A 13,242-nucleotide genomic window follows, 5' to 3' on the forward strand; every position below is an offset into this window, starting at 1 on the left:
ATCATTAAAATCTTAACTTTTTAAAAACCACAGCACTCCCTTTCTGCCTATAGTAGCATCAAGAATGCGATTCGTGATGTCAGGTGGATCTTTAATGTGACTTCATCTAGCTCATGGAGCTAGGGTGGTAGGAAAACCAAGTGGCCTGAAGTCTGAGGAGGGACATTTGTCCTTGCAGCAGGGAAAGGTAGGAAGAATGCCAGCAATGGCCTCTGTGAGACAGGGGAGGACAGGAAGATGGAGCCACCATACAATGCAGCAAGAAAAACTCATAGTTAACAAATTGCCAAAGACCAAAAGTAGATTACCATGAAAACATGAAGACCTGAAAACTGCAGATGCAAGGGAACTGGCAATCCCTCAGCTGCTGTCCAGGGACCCTCTTGGATAAGTCAAAAGCAGGGATGAGACCTAGAAAGTCTCTCAGGGTACAGGTCTGTGGGTGCACAGCCAAGTCAGGCAGATAACAACTATACCACAGGGACAGAACTGATGAAGTCCAAACAATCATATCCTACAGCTTATTAAACCCAAAGATACCTAACAAATTAGAGAAATTATGAAAGAATGTCTCAGGCAGTTAGAAAAGGAAAAGTTACATTACAGGATATTAGCTGTGCACACCTATAATCCCAGAGACTTAGGTTGAGGCAGGAGGATCAAAAGTTCAAAGCCAACCTCAGCAACTCAGGCCCTAAGCAACTTAGCAAAATCCTATGTCCCAAAAGGTGTCGGGGGGCCGGGGAATTCTGGAGGATTGGCTCTATGGTTAAGCACTCCTGGGTTTGATCTTTGGTACAAAACTTAATAAAAGGAAAACACCAGGAACTGGTAGTATTGAGATGAGCAGATCACGGCAAACTGCACATATCTTTAAGTTAGAAGGTCAATGGATTTGTGGTGGAGGTGAGGAAGATTCTTACTAATACTGGACACCAAGTGCTAGGTAATAGTGTTCATTGTTTTATTCTTCTCTAGTTTTCCCATTTTATAGATTATCTCCCTTTTATGGATGAAAAGATAATCTATCCAAAAGATAATAGGGGATTGGGCCCCAAATCTCCAGTAATAACTGCAGATGAAGTTTATCTTGATTTTAGGAAAGACTTTTGAGCACAGTAAAGAAAGGTAGCTGTGTGGTTGAGTCGGACATTTCCCCTCTGACTGCACGATGGCCCCAAGTGTCCTGACCCATCTCTGTCAACATGCAGGCTGCAGCAATTTATGTATGCCTTATTGCTGTCCCACTTCCCATCTCCATCTATGAGAGGTATGTTTTGCTTATTAAATTTGTGTTAAAAAACACTAGCACCAACAGTTAATATGATAAACAAGATTCATCAACTTGAGGCTGGACCTCTGGGTCTGATCAATGAGGGGAAACAATGCAAAGCTCTGCATTTAGATATAAATCAATCACAGACATGAACAGGAAAAAACTGGCAGACCTAGTTGTATGGGGAAAAAAAATTCTTGGAGGTTTAGTGGATTGCCTGTTCAGTTTGAGACAGCGCCCAGGACTGCAGTCGAGACACACAAGGAAGGAGTGGAATTTATGTAAGAAAAATGTCTTCTATCCCAAAAGGCCAGCATATTACAGTCTTTCTGTTGGATACACAGAAAAGCTCATCACCAGTATGATGAGAAACTGGAAAAAAACAGGTCCCCAGGGACATGCGTAGAAACCATGAATGCAGTTTGAACAGAGCTACAAGATAAATGCCTTCCAGTGCTAGATAGTCTGAGAAGTCCAGGTGTGCTGCTCTAGCAAGCAAAGCACAGGTGATTGGTTGACAGCAGAAAAGATGCTTCCCCAAAAGGCAACTTTTCACCAATTCCAGAGTCCAATAATGGCTGGTTCACCTAGGGAGACAACACTCCCTTTCTGCCTATAGTGGTATCAAGAATGTGATGTCAGGAGGATCTTTAACGTGACTTCATCTCTTCAAGGTTAGGATTCTTTATATCATACTACAAATCTCCGGTGGTTCTCACCGTAACAGACAGCAGACCACAGGGCTCTCGGACTCTTCCCCTTGATCAGCCATTATTTCCTGGAGCATGAGCAGCACAAGGCACCTGCTGAGTTCCCCTCAGGGGCATTTCCTTCATCTCTAAACTGCATTCAAATATGCCAATGAATCCCAATTTCCACTCCTGTCAGGGGTAGTGCCATCTCCCCACTTCCCAGAGTGGACTTGTTCTCATTTTTCTACATCCAGAAACCCAGTTCCTCAAGACGTCACAGTTCTAACATTCCCTGTTCCTGCTCAACTCTGAGCCAGGCACTGTCACCTCACAGTTGTGACACTGCCCCATCCCTAAGTCTGCCCATCTCTCCTTCCTCTACCCACCCCCCATTTTACATGCCATGTCACTTCTTTGTCCTACTGTCCCAATAGGAAACTTTCAGCAACAGCTCCAAGGAGCAAGCATTGAGAGACAGAGGCACTGTGGCCAGGACTCCCGCAACTCAGGTTCAATAGCAGGGACTATGCAGGAGGAGGGAAGTCTGGCCACCTCCATACCAGTACATAGTAAGTTTGGAGATCTGTGTGATCAGCAACCTGGAGCACAGCTGAAGGAATCAGATACAGAGCAGGCAAGCATCAGAAGTATCCCTGAGAACTAGGAAAGAGGTGAGGGTTTGCTAGTCATGAAGCCCCTGGAGCCACCCCAGTGGGCCAGAGACCGAGTTAGGGTGAGGAAAGGCCAAGCTGTATGTAGTGAATCATCTTACCTCAATTAATTAGAATTCCAGATGTATGAAGAGAAAAACCCCACACCCCGTGACCAGTCATGGGACGAGCATCTGCCTCTCACCTCTCACTGGCAAGTTTAAAGATGGGCTCTTATAAATAAAAAGAAACTATTGAAAACACTTCTTTCTTTTAAAAAGTCATTATTTGGCTTCAACTGCCTCGTTTTCTCTGGCTATGAGTTTCAAATATCTGCAAATATGCATTGCATAATGACCCTCTGGCAGGCTGCAAAATCACATCTTGTTGCCTTTCATGGAAGGAAAATGAAGAATTGAGAACAATGACAAGGTCTTTCTAACCCACTACTTCATTAGCTCTGTGCCTGTTTAAGGCAAAGAGAGGACATCAAAGCAAAGCTCTCAGGTGAGGGAGAATTTGACTCTGTCAAAGGAAAATGCTGGTACCCAGGCTTCACTGGATTTAACTCAACTTGAGCTGGGAAGATCTTTTGCAGCTGATTCACCCCAGTTTACACATTTAGAGAGGGGACAGACTTTGTTCTCAAAAATCTAATGTCTTGGTGCAGCTACTGCTTTCAGATGCTTCACTATGCAGAGTGGTGTGGGGAGAAGTCTCTGCAGATAGTGCTCTGGTTTTGTAAGGGGGGGATTTCATTAGAACTGTCCAGAGAATAAATTTGATGGCTACTGCTGTTGTTGAATTTCAGCCACTGGCCTGGAACTGAGCATACCCTGCAGGATCAAGCAAGACTTTTGTTTGACATCACCATGAGTGAGCAGGACAAGGGCTGTGGGTGTCACCAGGGTCCTTCTGTCTAATAGCACTGTGAGCCCCAAGGCACAGGCTGGCTCTTGGCCGTTTTCCTGTTCTCATGTTCCTTGTCCTGGTGTCAAGAACCAGTGACAATTAGGAACCTGCCTTTGGAAAGATTAAAGATGGAGGCAGAAGTCCCTGCTGGTCCAGTGCTCTGCAGCTGGGTGAGGAAGCAGCCCTGGGGAACCAGAGTGTAAGCACACATTAAGTGTGCCCTGCAGGGAAAGCACGATTCCCCCAAACTCATCTTTTGAGGCTTTCCAATGATTTCTCCATGTTATTTAGAAATGCAGTGAAGATTTTTTCTATGTATTGTTTCAGTTATTTTCCCTACAACATGATTCCAAAGAACAATTGCCCCCTAGTTGTTGCAACACCACAGGCTGGGTGCCAAGAGGTGTTCATTACCGCTGTTCTTTTTTACTCATCTCCTTTTTCTCCCCGTTGTCACCTTCTCTCACTTCTCTTCCCATCATTGTGCTTTATTCCCTTACTCCATTTGTGCTGCTATAACAAAATACCTGCGACTAGGTAGTTTGTCAAGAACAGAATTTTATTTCTTACCGTGAAGGAGTCTGGGAAATCCAAGACCAAGGTGCTAGCTTGGTGAGGACCTAGTCCCTCTACTTCCAAGATGTCACCCTGTTACTGCATCTTCCAGAAGGGAGGCAGGAAAGGAGAAGAGCACGAGACCTCTCTCAAACTCTTCTTACACAGCGTTAATCCATTGGTGAGGGTAGAGCCTCCATACCTCAACACCTCCCAAAAAGCTACACCTCCCAATACTGGTCCATCGAGATCAACTTTCTAGCACATGGCTTGGGGGACACACTCAGATCATGGCACCCTCTATCTTCTCTCTGCCCACACTGATTCTCTTCCCTGTTCCCACCCCACTACCCCACCACCCCAATCTTGCCCTCATTCTATTTCCTTCCTGGAAATGTAATAAGAGTCTCACTTTGCTACCGTAAGTATACTAGGTTTTATGACCTTTTAGGACCAGGACTGGTTGTTGGAGTTTATTATAGCCATGATAAGCTATAATAAAGTTATACAGATTTATTAATTCAGTTGTCACATGTATCCCCCAAAATCAATTTTTATTGTAAAATTTCCTCCCATCTCACTAGCTTTTAGGGTCCTCAAGACAATTCAGGGAGCTTTGGAGAGGGACCAATGAACATGCAAGTTGGAAAGGGCTCCCAACAGACACACGGAAAACAAACACTGAAACCGGATATCGGATACTAATCTTCCCTCCACCTGGCTAAGTCATCCCAGTGAACTCAACATTCCACTAGCCTCCTAAGGTCACTTGTATCAGTTTCAAAATAGAGTCATTTCCATTTTCCATAGAAAAACAGTCAAAAAAGAAAAGGGAGGGCATATTTTCAGTTTCCTGAGAGAAACCATAGCTTTTTCTACTGTGAAAAAGGAAAAAAAAAATTCTCACCAATAATATAGAGGAAGGAAAATGGAGAGAAAAAAAAAAAAAAATCAAGGCCCTGGGACCCAGGAGGCATGCACAGAGAACAAGCTATCCTGCCACATGAGGGCACCATTGCCAGGAGCCTGGAGGCCTGAAAGTGAACGTATTGCCCAAGACAAAAACCATGCTGGCCACACACTAGTCAGTCATAGCTGAGTGATCCTGGGGACAGTAGAGTCCCCAAGAAGCAAATAATATAAGAAGCAAGACCTGAGAATGTGGTTCAACCAGCGTCCATAGTCTTGCCTAAGTCAGGGTGGGCAGTGAACATGGAATAGAAAGGGTCTGGCTGACCACAGCCCCTCCAAGGACCCAGGAAAATTATGTTCTGCAAACTGTTCAAATTCCACACCTGGCTCCCAAGATGCTCCCTGCTCAACCCTCTTCCCAGAGTAACTTCTCTCCTCTCCCACACCCCTACCCTAGCCTTGTGGCACCACACACCTGCCCAGGACAGGACTCTTCTTCTCACTTCTCCCCCCAGCGCCCTCCAGCCAGGTCATTAACATCCCCACCACCCAGAACCTAAAGGGGACAAAGGCAGACCTTCACCTAGCTTCAGGCACACTGTGAGTGAAGAGGGGGATCTGCCTCCTGGAAGCACTTGACAGGGTGTGGGGACCTCTCAAGTAAAGCCACAGCTGGGCAGGTGTATGCCAAGGAAAATCGATTAGATTCTTATAACCAAGTGTGATTTCCTCAACTACAAAATGAGGACATTATTTCCTTGAGAATGATTTCACAAGGATTAAGTTAGATTATGCTTGTAAGACACCTAGCACAGTGCCTGGTACATCTTTAATAAATGTTGGTTGGTTTTATAATTGTTGGGAGAGGCAATCTCAAATTCTTTCATGTACACATATTGACGTACATATACATGTGCACAACATATAAAGAGGTACGTAAGTATCTTAACAGAAATGAACATGAAATACAGGAGGTACATAGATACTGCAGCTATAGTATTATGTTGTAATATTGAAAACTAAAGGTGCCAAATCCATTTGATTACAGCTTAAGATGAACTGAAATTTCATAAACTGTTTGCAATTTAAGTGTATTTTAAATCTGCAAAGTAGTAATCCTCCTTATACCGAGACAGGATCTCATTTGTCCAAACCATCTCAGAGAAGGTAAAAGAAAGGCATATGGTATGCAAACAGAACAAAATATTCAACCGTAATTTTCTCTTACCTTTGAGCCGACAAGAGTGTACAGCCACTGAATGGTTTCATTGTGGTTTATTACTCCGTTCATCCCATCCACGTACAACATAATCTGGCCCAAAGCTACAGAAAGAAAAAAGGAGACATTATGGACATTTATATAAACAATGATCACAATATTGATATTTTTGTACTTAAGTACACAGTATCTTAGGAACCAGATCTGATTAGTACTGAGCTTTGAAATTAGCTAAATCTCATTTCAGAGAGAAAGTATTGGCTAAATCAAAATAAAAGATATCTTCATGTGTCTTCCACATGTAAGAAACATATCATATCCAGCGATTGTTATTTATGTGTACCTTAATGAATAAATGCATACTTTCCTGTACTTCTGTGTATCCCAGACAGGACAAAGATAGCATGCAATGGTGTCTGCACCCTCCATTGGAGCCAAGAGGACACAGAGTTGGTCAGCAGGTCCTACAGGACCATCCCAAGCTAATTCAATTTTATTCCCTTAAATAACTAAGTGCATGTTTAATACTTATTTATAATTTCCTTTGAAGATTTTTCTGATTTTCTGATGTCTGTTATGGGAAAGTCATTTATTACACATCAAGTTCCTTTTTCTTTGGTGGGGCGGGGGCGGGGTGTTACTGGGGATTGAACCCAGAGATGATTAACCACTGAGCCACATCCTCAGCCCTTTCTTTTATTCTTTCAGGAAGGGTCTCACTAAATTGCTTATGATCTCACTAGGTTGTTGAGACTGACTTTGGACTTTTGATCCTTCTCAGCCTTCCAGCCACTGGGATTACAGGCATGCACCCACCAAGTCTTAAATTTTTAATTCACATATTGTCATTCTCCAAAAAGCAAATGCAAGCTGGACACAATGGTGCATGCCTGTAATCCCAGCAGTTTGGGAGATTGAGGCAGGAGGATCACAAGTTCAAAGCCAGCCTTAGCAACTTAGCAAGGTGCTAAGCAACTCAGTGAGACCCTGTCTCTAAAATACAAAATAGGGCTGGGGATGTGGCTCAGTGATTAAATGCCCCTAAATTTGATCCCTGGTATCAAAAAAAGGGGGGGGGGCGCAATTATAAGCCAGCTTTTTAAACATTAATTCCATTTTTTCAGCTCCATTAGCATCAAAATAATTTGGACTCCAGATAATGAACAGAGTTACACCCAACATGAGTAGGCTTCCTTGAGTCATGTGATATCATATTTCATCCTTAATTGATATAACATTGATATTGTTAGGCAACTTTTTTTTCTTTTGCTGGTAGTAGTAGGACATCTCATTTTAGATATTTGGAAAAATACAGATGAATAAAATGAAAATTTATTATTCCATAACTTAAGGATAATTCTTAATATGGTGATAGTTCTTTTAATCTTTTTTATGCATTACATACAATAGAAAGTTTACACATAGGTTGTAGGAAACAATCTATGTAAAATGGTGTTGACTGAAAATGGCAAGTTGGAATACTGAGTATGCATCAATTATACAATCCTGTGACATTAGAGAATTATTCTATACAAAAAAATGATTCTGGAAAATGCTGTGCACATGAACTCAAAAAATTTTAGATTGACATAACCTTGACACAATCAACAGTATATATTTGGAAATAAAATCATTGTAATTAGTGGTAAAACACAGGACATATTCCTATTAAAATGAGGAATATTTTTAAGTGATGGTAACTTAAACCCATGATAATTTAACACTACAGAATTTCAGATGAATTTAATAAGAAGTCATTAATAAGAGCTAGAATGGTCGGAAATGAATACATAATATTGTCATTTGTTAATATAGGCAAAAATTTATAAAAATCACAATTATTTCTCACCTTAATTAAACATAAAGAAATTAAAGTCTGATATAAAAATGTAATACCCAATTATGTATGTAACAAATATAACAGAAGATTAATTTCTTGTGTTAATAGCTCAAATTACCTGATAAGAAAACACTAAATGCCAATAGAAGGCAAAATATTTCGTAAGCTGGTTTACACACAAAATCATTCACTCTTGCTATAGTGAAACACAAATTGAGACAATTATGAAATAGCATCTTAAGTTGGCAAAGTATCTTTAAGAGAAATAACACTTCAGAGGTTAAATAAGTAACTTCATATCCCTGATGTTAGGGCAAACTAGTGGAAACCCTGGTAGGATATTTTGTGCTATAATTTTTTTTAAAAATTACCAGTTTTTTAGTGTTGTGTACTAAGCTCTGAGAGGGAGATTTTAGGCATGTTATTATTTTAACAGTCTGTAATGGTTATTAGTACTCCTATTTGATGGGGGAAAAAACAGACTGAGAAGTGAAGGAATGTGACCAAGTCTCCATCACTGGCACATGACTAGCTTTAAAAAAATAAAAAAAAAAAATCAATAAACACTGACCAGCCAGGTTCCAGAACTCAAAGCTATGCCCCAATCGATAAAATGTTTAATAATTAAAAAGAAGGTATAAAAGTGTATCAATTCAATGAAACACTCAAATCCTTGTACCTAGCAGGAAAGTTCATAAAATGTTAAGCATTAAGACCGAGTATATGGTCTTTGGATGTACTTTTTCCTACTCCTGTTTTCCTATTTTCAAGTATGAAAATCACTTCTGTAATAGGAAAGTAAACAATATGTAAAAGGAAAAAATAAGATTGAGTAAGGTTGCGAGATGCTTTTTTCATAGATTTTATTATTTTTTTTGGCAGGGGCGAAGGGAGTGGGTACCAGGGATTGAACTCAGGACAGTTGGCCACTGAGCCACATCTCCAGCCCTGTGTTGTATTTTATTTAGAGACAGGGTCTCACTGAATTGCTTAGTGCCTCGCTTTTGCTGAGGCTGGCTGTGAACTCATGATCCTCCTGCCTCAGCCTCCTGAGCCACTGGGATTACAGGCTTGTGCCAACACACCCAGCTGTTTTTAGAATCTTTGACTCGTCCCCATCCATCCTCCTTCCGAGAGATGCAGCCCCAACTTCATGGAGGAGCCGAGAGAATTCAGCACATCCTGCCCACATTTTCCCCACTTTTCCTCCCAAGATCAAAGGGTCAAGTCTCTAGGGAAGGGGAATTGGCCCCACAGCCCTTTTCCAGTTCTCAGTTTCACTGTTGAAAAAGCCAATCTTGAAGTACATTTTAGCATTTTCTAATACATACATATCAACTTAATGGCACAGGAAGATAAATGGGCTCTTCAAATTTCTGGAAAGTACAGCCTATGGAGAGAACCAACCCTGAAAACAGATAAGCCAGGAATAAATGTCTCTAATTGCTCAAGGTTTATTAGGGCATGAATGTCTAGAAGTTGGGAGATTACTACAGAAGGGAGAAGGCCAATGAAGAGCTAACCACCAACTTCATTTTCCCCAAAACTATAAGAACTGATCGAAAAAGTTCATGTCCAATTCAAGTTCCTGATCACACTGACTTGGCATCCAATTTTGACATGCAAAACCCAAGCTTGCCTGCTACATCACTCGTACCCAGTCTTCATGCTGAAGCAATCCTTCCTGCAAAATCCACTCCAGACACAAGATGGCACTAAATAGACTCAATTGGGTTAATATCGTGCTAGGATTCAACAGCAGATTCAGCAACCTGCAGGTGGACTGAGAATAAAACCCACAATGGAAAAGTAGACGTCCTGAAAACAGACTGTGTTATAGGAGCCATGAAAATTGAGGATCTGAGTTTTTCTGCACTCATGGAACTTAATCTTGGCATAATTATCGATTTTTCTGTGCATCGACTTCTCAATTTCAAAGATGAGTCCGTTCTATAGTACCTATGTTGTAGGGATTCAGTTAGAACAGTACCTGACCCACTGTAAGTACTCAATGAGTGGTAACCTTAAGTTAAATATTACCTCACTACCATCAAACTTCACTCCTGCACCAACAGAAGCATGTCTTGAATGCTTCCTTAAGGCACAAGGCTGGGGAGCGAGCCCTCCAGCCCTCACAGCTGACCTTACTCAACTGTTCACCATGAGATGCAATGCAATGCAATAACCCTAACCCAAACTCACCAAAATTGTGTGTTCTTGTAAGACATTTGAGTTTTACTTTCTGCCCAACTACATGATACAGTTTGAGATAATCTAAACCTCATACTTTGCACAAAAATTGAGTTTTTTTAAAAAAAAAATATGGATGTCCAATTTATCTAATACCGTTGAAGAGACTTCCTTTCTCTAATTGCTTTTGCAAATTTGCCAAAAATCACTTGGCTGTGTTTACCTGGGTCTCTTTCCGTTCCACTGGTCTATTTGGCCCTAGGCAAGACCCATTATCAGAAGTACTGTACCGGGAATGTGATTCCTCCCACTTCTCTCAGCTTTTCAAAATTGCTATTTGTTATTTTGCCTTTTCACATAAGTTCTAGCAGCAACAAAAAGTGTTTCTGAAAATATTGGAACTGTGTGTAGGTGAATTTTGGGAGAACTGACATTCTTGCTCTATGTTGAGTTCACACACCCAGTAGGCCTATTTAGATTCCATATTTTGTTAGTTTAATTTTTAACTACAATTCTACAACAACATTTTCTGTTAAATTCATGTTCTTTGGAGCTACTGTAAGTCATATTTTAAAAACACTTTCTTTCCCAGTTTTTTTTATTAGCATAAAGAAATAAAATTGGTGTGTTAGCCTCAGATCCTATAGCAATTTTATTAATTCTTGGATGTTTTGGGTTTTAATGATTTGTTTTTGTGGATTCCACTGCATTTTCTATATAGACAATGTTGTCTTGTGAACAAGAACAGTTTCTTCCTTTCCAATTTATACCAGCTGCTGTGCCTTACTGCAGTGGTCAAGACTGAGTATAATGTTGAATAGGAGTAGTGGGGTGGGCTTGCCTTGTTCCCAGTATTGGGGGAAGTCGTTAGTCTTTCCCTAGTATAAGGTTCGACGTAGGTTCTTGTAAACTACATTTTACCAAGGTAAGAAAATTTCCTCCAATTTCTAGTTGCTAAGAGTTTGTTGAGTCCGGAAAATCATTTGACAAAACTCATCAACTGATACGATGTGGGTTTCCTTCAGACTGTTAAAGTGGTGGGTTACACTGATTCAATTTCAAATACTGAACAAGACTTGCATCCCTTTGGCCATGGCATGTTGCTCTTTATATATTGCTGGATTTGATTTGCTACTATTTAAGGAGTCTTGCATCTTTGTTCATGACAAATATTGGTCTGTGGTATCCCATCTTTGTCTGGTTTTCATATTATGGTAATGTTGGCCTCATAAAATGCGTTGGAAAGTTTTCCTTCCTATTTTCTGGAAGAGATTGTATAAAATTAGTTTTGCTTTTAAATGTTTGGTAGAACTTGCCAGGAAACCATCTGGGGCTGGAGATTACTTTTTCGGAAGGTTGATTGCAAATTTCTTTAGCAGTTATAATTAGTAGTAGTTTTAATAGGGCTGGGTCACGTTATCTATTTCATCTTGGGCGAGTTTTGGTAATTTGAGGTTTATAAGGAACTGACCCACTTGAGGAATGTGTCCTTTTTATGTAAGGTATTAATTTTGTACGCTCAGAGTTGTTCACACTACTCTATTATTAATATTTGTAGACTATCTCTTAGGCAGAGGATTGAACTCGGGGGGAATTCAACCATTGAGCCATATCCCCAGCCTTGTTTTGTATTAAGCACCGAATTGCTTAGCGCTGGTTTTGAATTCAGATCCTCGGCCTCAGCCTCCCAAGCTGCTGGGATTACAGGCGTGTGCCACCAGGCTCCTTTCATTTCTAATGTTGGAATCGAGTGTCCCCACTTTGTCATTCTTGTTCATCATTTGTCTTTCCAAAGATGCAATTTTTTGTTCCATTGATTTCTATCATTTCTTGGTTTTCAAATTTTATGTTTATTGTGTTTCCTTCCTCCTCATTCACACTTTTCTTACTCTGGTTTCTTAAAGGTAGACGTTTATTGTTGATTAGAATTTTCTAATATAGTCATGAGATGCTCTAGAACTATCCTATGTGCATTGTATCCCACAAATTTTGATATTTTGTACTAAATATCCTTCGGTTCATAAGTGTGATGATTGGGTAGTTCACGCTATTGTGAGATGTGCCTTCCTCTACACCTTGTTATGCCATCAGACGTGGAAAATATATTTTCTATTTCCCTTGAGAATTCCTCTTTAACAGGTTATTCTGAAGTGTTAAATTCTCAGTTTGTACATATTGTTATCCTTCTGTTATTGATTTAGTTTAATTCCATTAGAGTCAGAAAATACATCATATGATTTCACTTTTAAATTTGTTATGGTTTGTTTTATGACCCAGGATATGGTCTATCTTGGTGAATGTGCATATTTGACAAGAATAATGTATTGTTTTGTGGCTGAGTGGAGTGGTTTAAAAAACATCAGAACTCGTTGGTTAATGGTGCTGTTCAGCTCCTCCAAAACTTTGCTGATTTTCAGTCTATCAATTCTATTGATCACCAAAACAGTGTTGGAGTCTCTTCCATTACAGGATTTTTCTGTTTGAGGTCATTTTGCTTCGTGTATTTTAAAGCTCTAGTTGTCTGGGTGATCTAACCCTCTTGTCATTATGGTGTCTTTATCTTCCTCTTCTTGCGCTCTTAAGTGTACTTCCTCCTTAGTATAGCCACTTGAGCTTTCTTTAGTGTTTGCATGATTTCTACATCCTTTTGCTTTCCAACTAGCATTATCCTCAAGGTGCATTTCATGTAGGCATTTAGTTGGGTCTTATTCCATTTATCCATTCTAATAACTGTATTAGACAGTCTTATTTCATATAATTATTGATGTGTTTGAATTGAGTTCTGTAATTTCCAATCTGCTACCAGGCATATCCAGTGAGCTCCCTGTATTTTATTAGTTATGTTTTTCACTTGTAACTTTCATCAGGTCTCTTTAGTCTATTTCTTCGTTGGGATTTTCCATTTGTTTCAACAGGTTCACCCTTACTTTCCGAAGCACTTTTATAATAGCTGCTTTAAATACTTCGACAAGTCCAGTGCCTGTATCACCTTGGCA

General features: G+C 40.3%; 1 protein-coding gene and 1 pseudogene across 9 annotated transcripts in view; one reads left to right on the plus strand and one right to left on the minus strand.

The window, feature by feature from the left end:
• Fhod3 (formin homology 2 domain containing 3) overlaps positions 1-13,242 on the minus strand; it is a 434,672-nt gene that overhangs the window by 176,926 nt on the left and 244,504 nt on the right. For all 9 annotated transcript variants that reach the window (XM_026400010.2, XM_026400011.2, XM_026400015.2 and 6 more), the window contains exon 6: positions 6,226-6,320. In XM_026400010.2, the coding sequence (XP_026255795.2) occupies positions 6,226-6,320 (95 nt within the window). The remainder of the gene's footprint in view (positions 1-6,225; positions 6,321-13,242) is intronic.
• On the plus strand, positions 12,255-12,372 carry LOC113190653 (small nucleolar RNA U13; annotated as a pseudogene).

Source organism: Urocitellus parryii, chromosome 13 (assembly GCF_045843805.1).
Source record: "Urocitellus parryii isolate mUroPar1 chromosome 13, mUroPar1.hap1, whole genome shotgun sequence".
Classification (NCBI taxonomy): Eukaryota; Metazoa; Chordata; class Mammalia; order Rodentia; family Sciuridae; genus Urocitellus; species Urocitellus parryii.